This window comes from Cupressus sempervirens, chromosome 8 (genome assembly GCF_028749045.1).
Source record: "Cupressus sempervirens isolate cs-2001-9-10 chromosome 8, ASM2874904v1, whole genome shotgun sequence".
Classification (NCBI taxonomy): Eukaryota; Viridiplantae; Streptophyta; class Pinopsida; order Cupressales; family Cupressaceae; genus Cupressus; species Cupressus sempervirens.
This window is the reverse complement of record NC_143125.1, coordinates 38,404,909-38,423,687: the sequence shown is the minus strand read 5'-3', so window position 1 is coordinate 38,423,687 and position 18,779 is coordinate 38,404,909. Positions and strand designations below refer to the sequence as shown.

Genomic DNA, 18,779 nt, shown 5'->3' with positions numbered 1-18,779 from the left:
AAAAGCCATACCCAAGAATCTGGTGCACCAAATGAGAAATAGGTAAATTGGTCAAATGAAAAGTAAATCAAATTGAATAGTTGAGAAAAAAAAAAATGGTGTTAGTTTTGAACATAAATTGATTACATAACAATGTGCATAACATTTCACTGCAGCCTTCATATCCTATCACAAAACCTGCACATCATGAAGACCATGATGTGCATCATAGTGGTGGAGGTATTAATTTGGTATTGGAAATTAATTATGCATTTACAAATACAATTTAACATTTTCAATTGCAATTTGACATGCAACTTTTTTTGAATATTTTAGAGCATGTTGAACATCATGGTGAAGGAGTGAAGCATGTTCCAAGTGTTCAAAATGTTGACATGGTAGTAGATCAAAATGTTAATGTAAATGATGTGGCATTGTGAGGTAAAAAAAATGTATGATATGTTGTACTGGCTAATTAAATACTTGTAATAGTTTTAAAAAAAAGAGTATGCCAATTTAACCAATTTACTTGTTCTTGCAACAAAGCCCCCTTTAGTGTAGCAATGACCTACTCATCAAAATAGGTGGAGGCATCATAATTTGACATTACATGTGCTACAAAATAAGGAGAATGAGGAAGATATTGACGCTACTATTAGCCTTTTCCTTAAGAGAGCTAAGAAAAACAAAAAGAAGAAATGATTTTTTGTAAATGCTCTTTGATAAACCTTGTTTAATAATGAAAGAATGTTGTTTTAAATAATTATCTAGAATGTTATGTATTATTATTTATGTTTATTTCATGTTAATGAATATTGTTATGTGTTAATGAAGTCTTGATTAGTATTATATGTGAATGAATTTTATATCATATTAATGAATGTTATGTGATTGTATTGATTGAATGTTATAGTTCATAAATGATGAATGAAATAATGTGAAGTATGTAACTAGATGATAATGAGGAATTTATATTGATTTTAGGGGAAGGGGGTGATGCCAGATGAGCTTCCACCTTCACGTGGTTGGCCTTGTTAAGTAGAGAATATTAAAGTATTCTCGAAACTAAGTGAAGCTCAAACTAGCATAACAAGAATATCCTCCTAACCAACTAATAGTTTTTTTTCTTTGAGATAGAGTTTCATGTCCATTTCTTTATCAATCACTACCCTCTTAAGTTCCTCAATTTCCTACTCTATTCTTTCTTTTACTTAAAACTTCAACACATATATAATGAGAAAGGAGGCTAAAATTCATTCAAACTTTAAAATGCTAGTTGTGTATTATTCAAATTGGGTTGTATAGATTAAAAATATAGACTGAGAGATACATTAAATAAACATTTCATTGAAAATTAATTTTCATGTTAGCAAAAATCTGTAGTTTTGGTGAAAAAATATGACCCTGAGCTGTGTGTTGATACTAGAGGCGTTTGTTTCAAGAATATAAGTGGGAGCCAACAATAACATAAAAAATTACAAGTGCATTTCTAGTTCTTGAGTTTTAATGGTAACGGAATTAATGATAAACTAAGTCGTCTACTTCAAATCAATAAACTAGAAGGAACACCTATTAGAGTAATAAGATATTTCCTTATTAATTAAATCATTTTTATTTAATTATTAAGTCACTTATTATCTCTAGTTTACTTAAGCTAAACTTTAGGCATATAATATTTAATTCTTTTATTAATTGTTATCATGCAACCTACGTTTTACCCTATTAGGGTTTTGATCTCCTTTTATAATGATTTATCTCTTTGCAATTTTATTCATTCACTTTTGATAATAGCTATCTCTTTTTTGCTCATCGAGAATGTCTCATCTATGGATCTGGGAATTCTAGCCTCCATAACTTTTGCTTCTCTCTTTTTGTGATAGGTGTTTGCATGCAGATGATTCTTGGGAGCTATGCGGTTCATCTTTCATCAACTTCCACTAATACATTAGGGGTCAATTTGCGACGTTAATTTGTGACGGCAAGAAAAGGTAATGTGGTTTTGGTTTTTTTTTTTCAATTTTAGCTTGATGCCATCGCAATTGCGATGATAGGCATTGCAATTGCGATGACAACGAGATATAAGAGAAAAAAAGAGAGCCAAAAACCCTCATTTGAATAAAATTGCGTGACACATGGTTCTTCTAAAAGGAAAGGCGTGTGCGCGGGAGATCACTTTAGCAGCATTGAGAGGGGCATTGAGGTGAACCTGAGGTATTTGGAGGGTCGGGCAGAGACGCGCATCGGCAAGGTGTAAGACAAATAAACCCATTAGTCCTTTATTCTCCATGTTTTTTAGGATCAAAAGCATGCCCATTCATTTTAGTGTCCAAATGTTTGAGCTCCTTCAAGTCTTTTTGGTCGATGGTTGGTCTGACCGCTTTCTTTAACTATGGGTTTGCTTGATGGCAGCAACCCAATTGTTGAGAAAATTTGGGGGTAACCTAGTCGCTTCTTTTTTCAAGGTGATCTGAGTTGGTTATTGCTTTAGTTCACTTTAAGGAATGTTGGTAGGAGGCACAACAACCCTGCATTGTCCTCTAGATGATTCTCTTCTTGAGTTTGTATGGTTGCAATGGGTTTTATAATATAGCAGGTTTACAATTTTGTCTTGAGTTGCATGGTTATATATTTGCAATATCATTTTTTTCTACAAGAGCAACAAAGATGCCAAAAGAATTGAAGTCAAATTCCTAAGTTGTGTGCCATAACCATAATACAATGCAGTTTTTGGAAGGGAATGCAAGCTCGCAGTATCATATTCTATGTAATGGAAAAAATGCAACATATTCTTTTGGAAATAGTGGTCAATTTGCAATAGACCAGATTGCAAGTGCATTGTTATATCGTGTAATTCCAATCAAAATTTTAATAGTCCAGCACATTGATAAAGTTAATTGTAATAGGCTAGCTCATTTCAAGAGTTAATTGTAATTCTCTCTTTTTAAAAGAGCCTGTGAAATTATTGATCATGGCATTATATTTTATGTAAATGAAAGTTTGCAGTGGTTTCCTACTATCTACCATAGTAGTAAAAATCTTCTTAGTAAAAAAAGGCAAACCAAAAGATTCAGAAATTATCGAACTATCACGAATCAATCAAGAAAAAATCATATTTTCAACACACGTATTGTCGCACTTGCATTGTTGCACTTACAGCTGAAATTTGACACTTGGAGTATGCACGTTTCTTTGAGGTGGGTGATAACAAAGAGCTCATCAATTTTCACTGTGTTATCTTCTGGCTACAAGTCTACATCATTCTTCACTATTTTTTATTTATACCTAATACAATTTTATTTTTCAAAATGGTTATCACTGCCATAGTTTTTGACAGTTGGCTTCTTTGTATTAACGCCTATAAGGAGCCATTGGATATTGGAAGATAAAGGTTATAAATTGTAGGTAGTTTGTCTGTGAGATTTCTTTTGGATTTGGCTGTGTTACATGAAATGCTGAAGTAAGATGCACTGATTTCAACCCATTTTGATTGATTTGTACAGATTCTTATAACCAGTTCCATTTATTTAATTACGTTTAGACACTATCTTTTAATGCTTTATTTCAGTGTGCTACATATTCTATTTCATATTTGTGATATATGATGAAAGTATTATAACATATGGAGGAACAGTCCATGAGTGGCATGGCCAGTTGAAATGGTTTTAGTTTCAATTTTACACCATTTGATACAAATAATCAGTTTACCAATCGACCCCTAGGTTCATTCCATTTGCACTAAAATCTTCATTACATAGAAAATGTTCACAAAATCTATGTCAATGCTCACACATCTTCTTGGACTTACACAAATCTATGTCAATCCTCACACATTTTGTTGGATTATGTAGGAACTATGCTTCCCTGCAGCTCTTGTTAAATATGTTATCAGCTTGACTTTTCTATTAAAGGCTCACATGCTGAATTGAAAGCTAGGTAAAGAAAAAGATATTATACACTATTTTGTTGGTACCCTGTGCAGCACAACAAACTTGTTCTTACTATAAGAAAATTTTCTTTTCTTTTGTTTCATTGCAGATCTTCTACTTGCACGGAGGTCTCTCCCCATCATTGGACACACTTGATAACATTTGAGCTTTGGATCGCATACAGGAAGTGCGTCTATACACATAAGTATAAACTTCTTCTTTTCTCGCAACACATATAACAACAATTTTAAGTGCTTGCAAGGTATATACTTATGAATAAATATTACATCTTGATTTAAATGTATGAAAACAATTTTCATTCCTTTTAATCTTCATTCATCTCGAGGTGCAATTCACAAACTCAAGAATAGTGGCTTTTGTTCTTCAGGATACCTTTAGGGGAAGAGTATGTGAATGCCCCCTCGTGTCTAGAGTCCAGTTTAGAGGAGATGGCTATTTACACTGCTAAGGTTTGTTGAATCTAATTCTGAATAACATTGCTTGCTATTGTTGAATCTAATCTAATGTATATTTTAACTAGACTTGTAGCTTATATGTTTTGAAATTTTTGTTAGGTCTTGTAGTTTGTATAATTTGATTGCTGGAGAGCTTCTACAGCTAAGCAAGAAGGCCATTGCATGAGTTATAGCCATGCGCTCAGGTATGGAATTTTTTTTTTTTAATTCTAATCTATATTTTAACTAGACTTTTAGCTTATATGTTTTGAAATTGCTTTTAGTGGCTTAATGTTGTAAGGTCTCTTGAAATAAGACCTTCAGGCAGTTGGTCAAAGTTTTACAAATAATCTTAGGAATAAAGTCAAAGAAAGTATTTTTAAAATATTAAAGTATTTAGCTAGGTCTAAGAAGATTTGTGTACTTTTCACAGTTTTGCTTAGTTTGTGAAAGTTGTAGACCGAAGTTTTCATAGCCTGATTTTTGCTTCCTGCAAAGAACGATCATGCAAGATAATATAAGTGAAGAACAAAATAGGGAGACAATCGTTAGATTGTGGTCTAACTTGAAAAGAAAAGGTGATGGAAAATGTTATTGTCCTTGCAATATTTGTAAGGGCTTAAACCGTAGAAGACTGCTAATCAAAACAGTTAAGAGACATTGTAGGGAGAATGGTCACATTGAAAGGGGGCATGACTATCATCCACTAGTAAGTCGTTCATTATATCATTTTAACAATTTATATACATATGAAATCACTTGATGATGAGTTGATGATCATAGTTTATTTATGTTAATCAATTTTATATAGGTTGATCTTCCTAGGGAAATACATGATATGAACCACAACAATTTGAAGAATATGGTTTTCGAAGTGGAGGAACATGGAGGTGCAAATATCCAAGGTGAAGATAAAAACACAATTGAAGAGGATGGTATAAATATATTGATCCATGACACATCTAGTCTAAGCATATCTGATCATGATGATGATGATAGCCTCGATGTACCTCTACTTTAGAAGGCATACGAGTCCCTATACAAAGACTCCCAAACAACTCTTCTCTCTGATGTATTGTTGTTGTTGAACTTGAAGGTTATGAATGGTTTATCCAACATAACAATGTCACGTATGTTAAGGTATGTCATATATGTCTTTATAGTTAACAAAGGGTGAATAATGTACCACTAATATTTTTTATGTTAACAACTTATATTTTTTGTTGTAGATTGATAGGTGAGTTTCTGTTACAATCATCAAATATTCTACCTTGCTCATATCAAGAATTAAGTATTGTTATGAAAGATATTCGAATGGAGTATGAAGCAATTCATGCTTGTCCCAATGATCATATTATATATTATAAAGAACATGAATTTGCAAAAAAATGCCCTGTATGTCATACGAGTAGATATTGAATAGATCAACTAACAAAAAAGGTACCTCAAAAGGTTCTTCGTTACATCCCCATTATTCCACGGATGCGACAATTATTCAGGTGTAGTAGCTTGGATCAATTTATGAATTATCATGCATGCAATAGAAGTCGAGATGACATTATTCGAATCCCTGTGGATGGTTCGGCATTTATGCACATAGAGGAAAAGTGGCAACACTTCAAAGAAGAACCTCGTAATCTCGAGCTTTCATTGGTAGCGAACGGTGTCAATCCATTTGGAGAGATGAGATCTATTTACTCGGTGTGGCTTGTTTTTGTTATCAACAATAACATTCCTCCATGGATGTCAATAAAGAGGGAGCACATTATGTTGGCAATGATTGTTCTAGGTATCTTATCATTTGATAGTTATTAATTTACATGTACTTACAAATCTTGTAGTAAAACGATCACAATAATTATGTAATGTTACTGTTCATTCAAGTAGGTAAATATCAAGTAAAAGATATGAATGTATATATTGAGCCTCTTATTGACAAGTTGCTGGATTTGTGGAACGGTGTCACTATGTATGACATGTCTAGACTAATAGGACAAAGACAATTTCAATTCCATGCAATACTTGCATGGACAATACATGATGCCCTAGGGCTAACACATTTTTGTGGTATGTTATAATGAATTCAAGTTGCACAATAATTCTAATTATAAAAATCAACATATTTAATAATCCAATTACATCATTATCTTGTAGGTCATCAAACAAAGGGAAAATTTGCATGTCTAGTTTGTGGTCCAAAGATGAAATCTCGTCATTCAAAAAGTTTAGGAAAGCAAGTGTTTGATGAGTGTAGACACTTCCTCCATAGGAATTATAAGTATCAAAGTACGGAAAAACCTCTTTTCAATGGGAAAGAAGAGACTACATCAAAGCCACAAAGAATGACACCTCGCCTATGGAAGTTGGAATATAATAGAATTAGTCGTTGAGGTAATGTCGTTCCACCTAATGGTTTATGTTTGTAATTTTATATATTTCTATTGTGATTTTTGTTGACTAATTGTGTAATTGATGATCATGAAGGTCGTCAAGGAGATACTAACAACCTTCCAAAGGGACTAAAAAGATATCCTAGACAATTTAGTAGGTTGCCCTACTATGAGCACTTAAAAATTGTGCATTTGTTTCATACTATGCATATTGGAAAGAATATAACAGAGACATTGTGGAAAATATTGGATGGAAGGCGTGACAAAGAAAAAATTGTCAAAATTTGTAATGACATACATGAATTCAATCATGCATTGAAAAATTTCATTCACTCAAATAGCAACAGAGATTAGATTAATATAAGTGTCCTTCCATGGTTATTAACGGAGCAACAAAGTGATGCCATAAAAGAAGTCATACAAAAAATTCGATTTCCCACAGGATTTTCTATGAACATAAACAATCTCATATCAAAAAAAAGTGAATTTGGGCCAGGGCTCAAAACGCATGATTGGCATACTTTGGTCAAGGTAACTTATGTTCTTCTGTATTTACAATATATTCATAAACTACGTGTATTGTTCGTTATGTTATGTTAGAAAATAATGAAATGATTGGTTTATAATTACTACAGTATGTTCTTCCTCTATCTCTCCCAGAGCACTTCAACAATAACATCAAACAAGTGATATACGATCTTGGAAAATATATGAGGTAATCAGTAATATCTGCTCAATTTGTAGTATATATTTATTATATTCATGATTTGTTTTTCTTGCTATGTAATCTATTGTATATTATTTTGTAAAGTCTCATATCTATATTTTTTTGTGACTTAAATCTCTTAACGAAGGTGGTTGTCATCTAAAGAAATCTATAAAGAAGATATAAACTATTGGAAGAGAAGAATTCTTCAACTTTTTTCAATGCACAGGAACACTACCTCATACACCTAGTTGAGGAGATTGAATTGTGTGGACCTGTACACACTAGGTCAATGTGGATGGTTGAGAGGCATTTGAAATATTTGAAGGCTTTGGTTCAACAAAGAGCACATCCTGAGGGTTCTATGGTAGAGGGATATATGGTATACCAGTCTATGGTGTACATTACTGAATATCTTCCTAAGTTTGCATCAAATATCCATGTAGATCGCATTTGGGATCTCGAGCCTTTTAAAAAATTAGAAGGGGACTACTTGATGGGGAAAGGTACATTGAGGAAAGTGAGAGGTAATAAATTATAAGATTTATTGTAATAAATTATTTCTTAATCTTCAAAATAAATTGGTTGTAAGTTGTCTATTTTTTTTTTGTACAGGTGCTCAAGAGTGGGATGCACTACATTTGTATATTGCAAACAATCTTGATTGGATGACGTACAGATTGAACGATGTCAACATTTTGGTTGCACATTAACATTGGAAGGTGTATCTTCATTAGTTAAAGAAGCTCATCATAATGGAGATTCCAATGTTACGCAAAGGGGAATAGATTTAGAAGGTGGTTCAAGAGATTTTTAGGTACGTACAAATTTATTAATCACCCGTATGTTTATCAACTCACGATACAATAATTTTGATATGTTTCACATATTATTGCAGGTTAAACACCACAAGGCTATGTTCTGTAATGGTTACAAATTTTGCATCAAAGTGTTGGATGACACGAAGAAAACTTGTGATTTAGGAATAACTGCAGTCTTTCAAGTGACTAATATTTCATCTAGAAATGACTTACATCCTCAAGAGTCCGAAAATCAATACTATGGCATTTTGAATGAGATACTTGAGTGTGACTTTAGTTCCTTCAAATTAGTAATCTTCATTGTCAAATGGTACAAGCTACAACTTAATCCAAATGATTCTAATAGAACTATTATTAAACATGATAATGGATTTACAATGGTTAATACAAGGTCATTTGAGCTAGTTGGGGATGAGCCTTATGTTCTTCCAAGCTAATGTGAGCAGGTATTTTACTTAGAGGTTCCACATAAACAGGGTTGGTCATTTTTTGTTAGACATGAACCGAGAGGAAGGCCAAAAAGTATAATGCGATGGAAGAAGAAGATACAAAAGAAGTAGAAGATGATGTAGATGGTGATCATGATCGACAGTTTTTGGATGATGTTCCTGACACAAATTTTCATGAAGAAGAAGAAGAAGATGATGACGATGATTCTGCTACTAATGATGATGATGTTGATGTTGATGATGATGTTGATGATGACGACGACGTCGATGATGATGGTGAGGATGATGATGATGAGGATGATGATGATGATGATGAGGACGACAATGATGATGATGATGATGATGATGATGACAATGAGGATGATGATGATGGAATTTAGAGGTATGCCATCAATCCTTAATCTATTTAATATTCATTTCTTGATAGAAATATATTTGTCTTATATATATGGTTACATAGTTTATTCATTATCTATTTAAAAGCTACAAGTTTCAACTACAAATAGAATACTGCTAATCTAAATTAATTAAATAAAACTATTTAAAACACATATTGATGCATAAATGTATTGAGCCTTATTTTCTTTCAGGTCAAAAACATTTGTAAGTGTTTAGTTTAGAAAAGGGAATTCATTAAATATCTATAAAAGGGAGTTGTACCTAGAATATCATAGGGAAAACATAATATAAGTTCTTACCCAATTTGTTGGTTAATAATTCTGCCTCCATAGGTGATGCAGAGATCCTAGGTGGTCTTGCAATCATTCATAACAAGAGGGACTTCCATAGTGTTCTCACAACACCAACCAAGCATCTTCATAAGATCCCTCTCCTTGATCCAAGAAAAATCCATAACCTATCAGAGTGCACACCAAATCCTTATGCCGCCTTAGTTTCTACATCTTTGGAATAATCCCATGAATGTCCCTCAATCCATCCAATAGATTCATCCAAGCAATCTAATCAACAAACTATCAAATGCTCACAATGCCTCAATAGGCGCTAAACTTGACTTCACCTTAACTAGGTGTTTCCTCCACCTCCACACACATCAAACAACTTCAAATAGCATGTCCCCAAGGTGACTAATCCCTCAACTCATCAGCTGATACAAAAACCCAGTTTTAGCCCTTCACTAGGCCTACTTCCCTAGTAGGCTTATAATGTGAGCCTGATTTAAGTGTTTTATTGTGTACCTTTTAATGTTTTTAATTTTTATGTGATGCTAATGATGGATGTTATTATGATTATGATGTGATTATGCTCACGATAATTGAATTACATTTGCAGGAAATTGAACCCCTTTCATGAGCATCCCGCACAGTCTCATGGATCGACAGGTATAAGTCAATACTCCTTATAGACAATCTATTTAATACACTTATCAATAGTAAGATTGATTTCTTCTAAGATCTCTCCCATTTTTAGGTACCAGTGAATAGGTATTTTTCAAAAGTGTCTTCCTCAAGTGAGGGAAATATAGGAATAGAAGAGGAAAGTGAGACATGCAGTTTATCTAGAACAGGGAGATTAACTAGAGGTCAAGGGACTAGAAGGAAATTCAATAAACGCATGAAATTTTTCCTTGCTCAAGGGGGGTCATTTTCTTATGATGATGAGATGGAAGGCGACATCGAGGTGCCCTTGAGGTACCAACATCTACAGAAATATTGGGTACCCAAGGAACTTCCTCCAATAAACATTGATTTTTGTGTTAACGAGAGGATATATCGCATAGCACCATCATCACTACATGGTTTGGGCCTATTTTCTATAGACAGCATAAAGGTGTCTTACAACAAAGTTTTTGAATTGATGGAGTGTGTTGGACCATGTTACAATTACAAAAGTTGGATGCATATTGTTAAATATAAAAAAAGTATGCATAGGTATGCCCTCTCGGAAAATTATATACAACATCAAGACAATAATCAAAGTAAAAGTGTGGCTATATACATTGATGGAAGGCCAAAAGCAACAAAGAATATTGTGGGTTTTATAAATAGTACATGACTTGGGTCAACTATAAAGCAACCCAATTGCATATTTGAGGTGCGCGAGGGAAATTGTGTATTCATCTGTGCCATAAAATCAATACATGCAGGGGAAGAGTTTCTTATTGATTACAATTTGAACCGCATAGATAAAAACAAGGCTACTATCATGGGGGTCATACATACTATTAAACCAACTTCTAATCAATGACTCCAACATACCATTTAGTCAATAAATTTTTTGCTAACATGCTTATACTTGATCTTTGACACAGGAGCACAATATGGAGCAACCGCTCGGAGGGAATGCTGGCGATGTTCCTGACTCATCTACACACGAGCAGGTAAAACTCATTGTAATTGTGCAAACTAGATAGAAGCAGAATTTTATTTTTTTAATGTTGTTTTCTTCATTGTTTTGGAGTAATTTTAATAATGCTAATACTATTGTTGTCATAGAGGGCCAGTGGTCGGAGGGAGGGAAAGGAACTTGCAGTCGCTAATTAGCAGCCCCCCCCTAAGGAGGACCCTTTTTATATTGATTTAGCAGACACCGATGACCCGATTGGTTTGACTAAAAAGTTGCTAAAGAAAATTGGCAAAGAAATTTTACGTTTGGCAACCATAAAGCCTACTACTCAGGAAATAAGACAAAGGGGAGCTGAATTGATGCACACCTCTAAAACCTTAAAAGTACGTATTAATGAAAGTTTTAAATATAACAAGAGCTCAACAATGGTTTTTATGTTATGCTCTTTTATGGCATTAATTAAAATATGGATGCATTGTCTTTACAAATTTTTTTGCGTGATTTCGAGCCCCGTTCCCATGATGAGGGTGTTGCAGGTGGTTCAGGTAGATCACATGTTCCATTCCCCACTTTTGTTTTCCACTGAATATATAGGAATGATCATAATCATTGACAATACATGCTTGAACAATCCTTTTTTTAATGCTCTAACAATCTTGTCCATGCTAGTCCATGCGTTCTATATTTATGCATGCTCTAACAATTTTATTCTTCAGCTTCACATCAATTGAATCCTATGATGACACCGCCTCCATCCAAGACAACCATAAATCTCTTTTCGACTGCTGAGTCAGCAACACGCAGCTTATAGGCATCGACTATTGCACCATCTGCTTGTACACAAATCCCTCTTTTTCTCTCTTATGATAGCAACAAATAGTTTTTTTTTTACAACTTTTCTACATCAATTATCATTTGTTCTTTTATACTTCATGACAAAGACTTATGAAACTTATGAAACTTTTTGCAATAGGAGCTGCAGCATCATTTCTTGGATGTTCCTATGTTCCTAGTACGAGAATGCTGAAGGATGTCACATTGATCGTCAGCGACGATGAAGGCATTCCATTAAAAGTAGCCAAAGTTCCAGGTACTTTAAAGTTATTATTATTATTCTATAGTGATATAATAGTAATTTAGTTTTTGATCACTCTTCATCGACTAATGATCCCATGATTGTTTTGTAGGGAATGATCTTTTTTGGAGAAAACTTGGTGATGAGTGTTTGCGAATATTCAGGCCCACCATGCGTACCTGGTGGAACATCATATCCTAACTAAAACCCCAAACCACTATTTTGATTTCATATCATTGCTATAATAGTTTTCCTTTTCATCCATTTCTTGAACTATATTAAAGGTTGCTTCACTTCGTTTATGATTCTAACATGTTTTTTTTACTTAAAAGGTGGAATAACCAACGCAAACCATTGAAGGATGATCTTATAGAGAGAATGACCCAACTCTTTGGACCTCGTGCATTCGAGAGAAACAAGCTCCTTGAAAAAGTTGGTTTATGTTTGAAGTATATTAGGGACCAGTATAGAAAAAAATTACGGGATAACCCCAGGTACGAGCGTCCACCCTATGTTCCCAAGGCTGAGTGGCAAGCTCTAATTTTGGATGGAAAGTATAAAGCTGACAAGAAAAATAATATTACATCAGTGGAGAGTACAACAAGGTATGTGAAACTTTTGAGAATCTAATTATGTACTAATTAACCTCTATATTTATACTATCTAAAATATTTCAAACTTTTCATAGATTTCCTGACACATCAAAGGCAACAAAGGCAAGACTAGAAAAGCATAGGACACACAAGCTCGGCTCTGGTGGTTTTTTGAAACTTCAAGAAAGAGTTGTAAGTATTAGTAAATGAAAAATTGTATCAAATTTTTTATATAATGTGATGGGAAATGCTAGGACTTCCTTATTTAGCTCATCAATTATAAATAGGTCAATAGAATATAATAACAGTAGTGGATTTTCATATTCAATATAAACAATTCAACAATTGAAGTCAGACTCTGCAATCTAGATTAGTGAAGATTCCTTCATTTACTAATATGACATTATTTAAAATCTCACCCTTGATGTTTCCATCTCCATAGATTTCAAACTGATCTTGGGGAGGAGCAAGCTCAAAGGGATAGGTATGATAAAAGTAAGGCCACCCAGCAATAGAATTGCAGTAGATGTAAGTGTGTGGAATGTTGGATGCCTCAATTGCCCTCCTAAAAACTCTATTTTCTTTGTAAAAGCTTAGCCCTGGTTCTACTGGATTGGCTCTGTCTATATCATGCCCAAATTTTGAAGGAAGAAACCTCTGCATCAAAGTTCAACAATTCTTAAGTCTATTACAATTAACAAGAATTCATGGTAATAATGTTAGGGTCCTATGTTCTAACCTTAATAGTGCCAATTTCTTTAATGGCGTCTACAATCTTAAGCTGATCTGTAAGTTGACCACCGCCCACAATTGAAATAATAATATCAATTCCTTGCATGGCCTTTACCATTGAATTATGATCACTTAAATCTCCCTGCAGAACACCCATTATAATATACATGCACATTAATAAGACCCATTATAGAACATGTAGACATTAATAAAACCCATTACAACACAAATTTTTACAACTATAATATAGCTCATGATCCCAACCAAATTAGACTCATTGATAAGGAGATCACTGACCAAACACCCCTTGTTAACATAATTTCTAAATACCCAACTTCACAACAAGACAGTCAAACATGATTATTTGTGAGATGACTACTATGTAACAATTTAGCAAATAGCTACAATAGTAGTTACCATGAACAAACAAGAAAAGCTTAATCATATATTCTAAACCTATATGACCAATCAAAACAATCTACAGTCTGTAAAATCAATATTTTAAACAAGTACACACACTTTACAACTGTGCCATACATATCTACCACAAAACCTTAGTTATGAACAGAGCTAGTGACATACATAGACAATGTTAACACCAGAATCTTTCAATTAATGGAGCCACTTTTCTTTGGCAGAATCATGGGCAGTGATGGGTCTAATGAGAGCATAGGTAGAATGGCCTACATTTACAACTGCAAGAGCAACAAAGCGACCAATATAACCAGTGGCTCCAATCACTAATATTTTACTTTTCTCTTCGTTCACTAAATCCTCATATGAAGAAATCTCACAAATGGAGGCCATGGTTGAGACTGAATTTTCCTCCAATAGTTGAGAATAAAGGCAGTGATTGAAAGAATGAGGGAATGCAACAACACTTGCAACCATTTTTATTTCCAAAGAGCTGAACTAACTCTTACCCAACTTAAGAATTTGGAGAAAATATGTCGGTACATGCAAAGCATACAAACACGCAACATTTATATAGTAGATTGCTCCATCAAAACTGCTTGATTTTTCTCCTATTATATTGTGATGGATATAGATGATTTTCTATTGATATTTTAACTACCCTCCATTGGTTGATGAAACAATGCAAGTAAAATTCACCATACCACGCAAAAATGCAGGGCTCAGAGTTCAAGAGATGCCTCATAGAAGAGGATAAGAGAATTGGCTTCCAACAAGGCTATAGAGTCATGGCTGAACAGCTACGAGCTGAAATCAGTGTGGAAGGTTCTAATAATGATGCATCTGAGCCACAGGTAAATAAGCTAAATGAAATTTATTTCAAATTGAATACTTTACCAATTAGTCTATTTGATGTTAAGTTCCAATATAAAGTGAGTATATCTGTTTTAAGAAAGCAATGATAACAATGCGTAGGATGTTGGAATGCAGCCTGACAATCCTTCTACACAATCTGTGGATGTCGAAGGTTCGCATGATGTGCATCCCAGTGGTGGAGGTATACATTTGCTATTAAATTTTTTATATATAATTGCAATTGGTGTTTGGATTAAAGTAACATTTTATATAGTAGCTGTAGAGGATCGAGGGGTTGATGTTCATGACCGTGTTGACATTGAGTCCAGACAAAATGATGTGGTCAGATCAGGTAAAGAGCACCATAGTTATGTTATTTAAAATAATTAAATACTTGTAACAATTATAATAAATTATTTTTAATTTAACTCTTTTATTTGTTATTGCAGAGGACCCCCCTTTGCAACAGCATAAGAATTTGAAATCATCAAGAACAGAGACTGGAACAACTGATGAGGGAGGGAATTGATGATGACACTGATGCTCCTCTTAGAGCTTACATAGAAAAAATAAATAGAAAGAAAAAAACAAATGATTGTCATCTACATACCTTAATTGATAATGAATGAATTTTATGTCTCAATAAATCTAATTATGTGCTAATGAATGTTCATGAATTATGTGTTAATGCAGAATATTGATGAATGTTGCATGTTAACGAATCTAATGTGTTAATGAATGTTATCATGTGATATTAATTGAATGTTACATTTTATTAATGGTTGAAAGAATGAATGAATGTTAGATGTTAACGAGGAATGTAGAGTGATGTTAGGGGGAGGGGGGTGGGGCCAAATGAGCTTCCACCTTCATGTGGTTGGCCCTGTTTAGTAGAGAATATTAAACTATTCTCGAAACAAAGTGAAGCTCAATAAGATACTAACAATAGGTAGAAAAAAGAAGCAATAACAAGCTCCTTCTAGAACATAACTCTTACCAATTATTGCTATCTTCCCCACACTAGGAATCTCCATCATATTCTCATATGCCTGCAACAAAATTATAATAACTAACCAAAAACAACTCATATTTTCATACTTCTCCATGCTTGGAATATAATCACCTTGTTTAGCCTTCCCTTGGCTCTTCATCTCCATTGTCTTCTCATCCTTATCTTTGCACCTTGAGACCTCTACTACTGTATACAACATGTCTTCACACCCTCACCATTTGCCTTGGTATACCAACTCTTGGTTGGTGGTTGTTCTATCCGATTCAGTCATCATTGTCTTTGTGAATTTTCTTTGTCCAACTTTCAATGGACACCATATAGAACCAATCAATATCATATCTGCTTCTCCAAGCCTTGTTTCTTTGCTATTTACATCAGCATTTGTACTTTTCATCTTTGTTCCAATCATCTCCTTTCCCTCAAGCCCTTCAAGACCTGATCTTTTTCTGTCTTCATCAGCATCCTTTCTCTTTAGCTCTGCTACAACCTTTTGAACCTTTTTGGTGTTAGGTTCTCCTTGCTCTTCAACACTTGGTTGGTGCTCATTTGTTATTTGTCCTTCAAATGGACAACTTGTCTTCATATCATCCCTTTTTAGGTTCTTTTCCTCAACCTCATTCTCATTAGTTGTTTGCTTCAAAGCATCATCCTTTTTTATCAAAACATCTTCCATTGCCTCACCATGTTCCTCTTTTCTTAGGAACCTTTCCCTCTCAAAGATGCCAATGCTCGCTGACACCTTCGAAGTTTTCTTGTGCTCCTCCAATGGTGTTAATACCATCTTCTCTCCATTATTTGTGAAAGTGTAGGTGTTCTTTCTGACATCATGTAGGGATCTCTTCTCAACCTGCCAAGCCCTTCCTAAAATTATATGACAACCACTCAAAGGTACAATGTCACATAACACAACATCATTATATGATCCAATGGTGAAGGGAATATAAGCTTGCTCCTTCACATCAACACAACATCCAACATCCAATCCTTGTGCTTTGTAAGGCCTAACATGTGCTATTCTTGGTAGATTCAATTTGTTAACCATCTCAAATGAAACAAGATTTTTAAATGAACCACTTGAAACAATAACCTTTTAAAATTTCACAGATCCAATCTCTAATCTCTAAACTTTTAAAAATTAATAAAATTCATATTCTGACTTGTTTATTATTTGATAGGTTATTCCTGGAATCATGATTGTAACTTAGTTTCATCACAATGAATCTTATGAACTTACATGTACATTCACTAACAAGTAACTCTAGATGAAACTTTAAGTTTATTTATCACATTTCAACAAACATGATTAGTTTCATCACAATGATCCTTATGAACTTACATGTACATTCACTAACAAGTAACTCTAGATGAAACTTTAAGTTTATTTATCACATTTCAACAAACATCATTGGTTTCACCCTGAAAGCTTTAGTTTTCCCCAATAGGTTGGCTATCTGACACTTGAGGCATTTTTTCAATTCTTGGACGAGTTTCCGGAGGAGAAACCTGGGGATTCAGTCCTGGAAAAAAATGAACATGAGATTGGATGGCTTGAAGCTGGGAAGCCTTTCTATCCAACAATGTTTGATCCTGTACTTCAAATTTTTAGTCACGACCAACCACTTAGTTGTTTGTGAAGACCTAGGTATGTAATTGCATTGTATTAGATATGGTTTACAATTTTTTCGAGATTCTATTACTACAAAAATGTTGTGTAGTCTGTAACTTCTAATTGTATGGTGTTTTAACATGATTTTTGTTTTAATTTGATTTAGTTAGATTGAAAAATCTCTACACAGTTATTGCTAGAAGCTTTTTCAATTTTCACCTGATGGAATGTAGAAATCTCATGTCTTCAAATGTTTAATAGAATATGTATATGAATTTTGCTCACTTTCTTTTATTGCAGGTCAATTATTCAACTAATTTTTGGGGATCAACATTTGAACTTCCATTTTCAGAGGTTAGAAAGTTAGGCTTAGAAACTCAAATTATGCTGAACCATGCCTGGACATCAATGTCTGGTTCAAATAATAGTAAATCTACACAAGAATCTCAATCTAAGAGAAGCTCTAAGGTATTCTTTTGGTCAATAAATAAGTTTTGTTCTTGAATTATTTTCATTGTTGAGGTTGTACTGAGATTTGAAACGATCTATTGTTTTAAGTTCTTTCTATCAAGCTTTTGAGTTTTCTCTCCAATTCATGCCTTTTTGGATTTTGGATTTTTTGGACTTTGGTTATGGTAGTTTTTATAACCCTGTGAGTAAAGGAAAAAATATTTGGTTCTAGTTTTTGGGATTGTAACAAGTCCAAGTAGGTCTTGTGTCATTTGTTGCCGGTTGCTGATACTAGTTTAAAAGCATAGGATGGTTTAATGTAACCTTGATCTTATATTTGATATGGCTCATTAGATCCACTTTATATTTCCTTTTTATTTTCTCTATCCCTTTATTTTAACATTGTGTCAATAGAAATTAATGGATTAATCTATGTTGTGGTTCTGATGTCATTTTCAATTTATCAATTCTTTTTTAGGTCATATGTATAAATTATTAATGTTATATTTGTGTAGGTATTGCTGTATGGTGGACAAGTGACCTCATGGAAGGGTGAAAATGGAGAAGAGTTAATTTTCATGAGTAGTAAGGTGATTGTGACATCACTAATGAATTCATTATTTATTCCTTAGTTACTAATTAAGAAACTTGTAACTTTATAAAACTTGACAAACCCAAATTTGACTTGGACTCATCTCAACAAAATTTCCAAACATAAAAAAAGTACATTTAACAACATTTATAAAACTGATATCAAAGAGAAAATAAGTGGTTTGTCATTCATTCACAATCAATAAAGAAGCTTAATACAATCACGGTGTTATATGATAAAAAAATTGCAATTACAATTAATATTTTACAAATTTCTTCTATGAGTAGAACTTCTTAGTGGCTATGTGGGTGCTCTTGAAGTTGATGATATTGATTAAACTTGAGAAATATTATCTCTTTAATAGGCATATTTTAGGCAACTACATCCATTCACATACCTTCTGCCTTCTTATGTGGTTCT

The 18,779-nt window shown here is 33.6% G+C and overlaps 1 protein-coding gene across 1 annotated transcript in view; it reads right to left on the bottom strand.

The window, feature by feature from the left end:
• The window catches only part of LOC149541465 (leucoanthocyanidin reductase-like), a 33,923-nt gene extending 19,686 nt beyond the window's left edge, over nucleotides 1-14,237 (bottom strand). The window contains exons 1-3 of the mRNA XM_089795614.1: nucleotides 14,118-14,237; nucleotides 13,438-13,572; nucleotides 13,118-13,355 (exon numbers count right to left, since the gene is read on the bottom strand). Of these exons, the coding sequence (XP_089651740.1) occupies nucleotides 13,118-13,355; nucleotides 13,438-13,572; nucleotides 14,118-14,237 (493 nt within the window). The remainder of the gene's footprint in view (nucleotides 1-13,117; nucleotides 13,356-13,437; nucleotides 13,573-14,117) is intronic.
• Between the last annotated feature and the right edge of the window lie 4,542 nt (nucleotides 14,238-18,779).